This window comes from Coffea arabica, chromosome 1e (genome assembly GCF_036785885.1).
Source record: "Coffea arabica cultivar ET-39 chromosome 1e, Coffea Arabica ET-39 HiFi, whole genome shotgun sequence".
In the NCBI taxonomy this organism is placed as follows: Eukaryota; Viridiplantae; Streptophyta; class Magnoliopsida; order Gentianales; family Rubiaceae; genus Coffea; species Coffea arabica.
The window spans coordinates 49659656-49663606 of NC_092311.1; the positions used below are offsets into that span (position 1 = coordinate 49659656).

General features: G+C 38.9%; 1 protein-coding gene across 1 annotated transcript; it reads right to left on the bottom strand.

The window, feature by feature from the left end:
- Positions 1–1602: 1602 nt before the first annotated feature.
- LOC113711228 (uncharacterized) lies at positions 1603–3479 on the bottom strand. Its single transcript, XM_027234405.2, has 2 exons — positions 2328–3479; positions 1603–2196 (listed from the first exon to the last, which is right to left on the bottom strand). The coding sequence occupies exons 1-2, from the start codon at positions 3313–3315 to the stop codon at positions 1808–1810; spliced, it is 1377 nt and encodes a 458-aa protein (XP_027090206.1). The 5' UTR covers positions 3316–3479; the 3' UTR covers positions 1603–1807.
- Positions 3480–3951: the final 472 nt, after the last annotated feature.

Below are 3951 nucleotides of genomic sequence, written 5' to 3' on the forward strand. Positions count from 1 at the left end.
TTATCCTTTATAATAAAGGCAAAAAAAATAAAAAGAAGAAGAAAGAACTAACAATACAACACCGTAAAGGGCATCAAGCTTTATATATGGCACATATATGCTTCCTAAAAAATACCACCGGAGGGAGAGGGGAAAGAATTCTAGCGTCTGAACTCTGGAGCAAGAGGGCAAGCCCAAACAAATTCCTATGAAATGCCATTGGAATTGTTGAAATTTACAGCATAACCAGTCTATCTGCCTATGCAAAAGCCACTGAAGTTGCTCAAAATTACCGGATAACCGGTCCATGAGCACTGTAGCAACTCCAACTCGCGCTTTTAGTATTATAAAAGTGAAGTATTATAGGGGAAACAAGTGCATGGGCTTAATTTCGGTGATGTTAATAAAGAAAAATTGAAGAAATGTGTGTCAAATATAGTAGATAAACATGGAGAAATTGAACGTAAAAATGCGGGAAGATTCGAAGTTATAGTAAAATTGTTGTTTTATTATTTTGTTAGAGAATAAATCCATTTTATCCTTTATAATAAAGGCAAAAAAAATAAAAAGAAGAAGAAAGAACTAACAATACAACACCGTAAAGGGCATCAAGCTTTATATATGGCACATATATGCTTCCTAAAAAATACCACCGGAGGGAGAGGGGAAAGAATTCTAGTGTCTGAACTCTGGAGCAAGAGGGCAAGCCCAAACAAATTCCTATGAAATGCCATTGGAATTGTCGAAATTTACAGCATAACCAGTCTATCTGCCTATGCAAAAGCCACTGAAGTTGCTCAAAATTACCGGATAACCGGTCCATGAGCACTGTAGCAACTCCAACTCGCGCTTTTAGTACAGTAAGGATATATATATCTCTGTGTGTGTGTGTGAAACCACATCCTCATATGTAAAAAAATATATGTAACTTTTTTTATTTTCTTAACAATTGTGTACATTTGAATGAGTATGTGTGTACATCTTCGTTGTTAATATAGTACAAACGATTACAAGTGCGTGAGTTTGACAAGCAGAGTAGGCAAAGTAATTGTCTTTTTTCTTGCTATTTTAGATTTATAGAGAGGCATCAAAATGGGGAGGAACAATAACCAATTACCAATGTAACAATCCCTAAAATTAAAGTTAGCAGTTCCTTAATCCCAGCTTGTCACAACATCAAAACGTCCGTCTCATTAGTTATTGGGCCGTTGTAATCAAAATACAAGCAGCTAAAAAGCCTAAGCTGTCCATGCCGTCTCGGTTGCTCTTTTACTGGATATGGGCCCAACCATTTTTCGTTCTTTAATCACATGAAAAGGGGTATAATTACTTGACGGTGTGATTCTACAGAGCAAATCTCATCAATTTGTTTCTTGAGGCTCTTGAAAGAAAAGAAACAAGTTATTCTAAATATTATTATTTCAAATAATATTTTACTTGAATCGCAAATACAATTTTCAATCAACTTTTTTTTTAAATCTTTTTAACCATTCTTTTATCTCACATCTTCAAATAATCTTTTCTATCCCGACACTAAATTTATTAAATAGAAGGGAAACGATAAATTAGAAGTAGTAGTAGTATTATGATGAACTAGGCTATTATTTTTTACAAAAGAAAGAACTCAAATATCGGAGAACAAGAAGTGATCTGAGATCTCTAGCTATTACTTACATTCTACATAGGAATACTATCCCGTGCCATATTGCAATCTAGATTTTGTAATGGTTTACATAGTAGACATTTTATATATAATATATATACTACAAAAAAAGAAAAAAAAAAAGCAAGGAAGTATGAATACGTTGAGTTGGTGTGATTTTACAAGTCAAAGATTTTGGTGGCAAGTCCCCCCACCGAGCTGATCCACCAGCTCTCCCAACAATTCCTCAAAAATTTGTATCTCGAATTCTCCACTGATCTCTCTGTAGCCTTCAAACTTCTGAATCTCCTTGCTCAGTGGTATCCAATTCGACCGAATCGTGTCTTTTTCTGCCAATTCGCAAATTTCACCCCACATGTTGGCAGAATTATTCTGCCTTCCACGATCATTCTTCCTCAACTCAACGCATTTGCCTTCGCTGCGAGTCCTAGATTTACCAGAAGCATTGCTTGTCAAACTCTTATCAACGTACTGATGATTCAGCTTCCTATAATTCTCGAGTTCTTCTGTTAAAGTCCTCCTTGACTTTGAATTCGTCAATCGTGAGAGCCCCTCTGTCGCAACATATTCAAAACTCAGCCAGAGAGCAATGAAGTTCACTAAAGTTATACTACTATAGTTAATATTGAAAGAAAAATCGAATTTAGAAGAAAAAAATGTGAAGCTAGGGGTATAAGAAGCAAACCTGAGCTCGTAACTTCTGGATCACATGGGAATTTCACGATATCCAAAACAGAATTTGGGCTGGAATTTTCAGAATCAGAGCAATCTGATTCTACTTTCTTTACTGGCAAGCAATCATCTTTTCTCTTCTTCATCCTTCTTCTCCTTCCTAATTCATTCTCAGGTTTGCGGTTTATGGGCTTTGCCCTGTTTTCGACTTCCTTCCCCTCAAATGAATTTTGGGAAGAACTAATACTCAGTGGACGAATACCGTCGCTCATTACTTCAGAAACAGCTCTTTGAGAAGCCTTCCTAGAATCCGTCGTCCGCTCTTGCTTCTCATTATTTAAAACATTCATGGGATCTTGATTTTCTTTATTCTTTTCATAAACATTCTCCCTGCTCCTCGTACTATTCTGGGATTTATCGTTTGCTCCTCTGCCTCTTTGCTTCTTCTGCTTCGAACCCGTCTCCGATTTCCTACTTTCACCTACAATATTCTCAAAGCTAAGAACAAAAAAATCCTCATCTTCTAGCTCAAGAAATGTGGGAGCAGTCTCCCTGAAGCTCTTCACGCGTCTATGCCTCCCCTGAATTGACACAAGCTCCTTCATCAAATCCACAGAATTCATCGACCGGCTACGTGCAATTGAACTCGGACTTTTTTCAGCGGCAGAAAAATCGGTCTGAGGCAGCAATGATTCTAAACCCATTAGCCTTGCCACGATGCACGGTGTGGCGGAGGACTCAGCCCTCTCCTCTGCACTTACAGTACTAGTACATTGTAGCCTGTCAAGCTCCACGGAGACAGAGTCGTGGTCGGTGTCTTTGAAGTGATCAGAGGGGTGCGTGGGAAGGCTTTTAAGGCAAAGAAGTCGGCGGAAGACCCCGGCAATGCACCCAGCTGGGGAGCTCCTGGAATTGTGGACATTGCCACCGAAAGAAGTGGAGGCAGTGGTGGAGGTGATGGTCGAGGAGGCGGTGGATGAAGAGGAAGTCAAGAACTTCATGTTCTTGATCAAGTGGAAGGGCTCTTTTGTGTTTGAATGAGAAGTACGAGAAAAAAGAAGAAAGAAAAAGTCAGTTTGAGAGTTGAATTATTTGGAGTTGGAACTGGCAAAGAGAACAGTGAATGCGAGGAAAAGCGAATGGAGAAAAGCTAAGATAGATTTGAATGTTGGGAGGGATGGGAGACAGTGAAGCGGTGGTGGCGGGCTTTACATTTGAATCTAAAGGGCATTGTATATTGTAATGTAATGTAAGCAGTTTGATGGAGAAAGGAAGGAAGTTATGTTCCCACGCGCTACGAGCAGTCAATTTGTGCAATTTGTCTTATCCGAATTGGCTCCATCAAATGGTGTGTACCGCTAACGACTGAGCATGCCTACCTTGGCAATCAGTCATAGCATCTGTCGAACAAAGGCTGCATAGAGTGGAGTTTTGGTCTGAAATCCGAATGGACTCTAAGAGATCATGCTGCTACTATTAGATCATGATTAGATTTGGCTTGCATTGCTCTCAATGGGATAGAATCAAGTGAGATGCAGTGTAATGATGAATAGAATTTGTTGGCATTTACGACCAAGAATCATTGGATAATCTCGAAACAAGTGCTGGTGCAACTAATTAAGACAATCTATAGGATT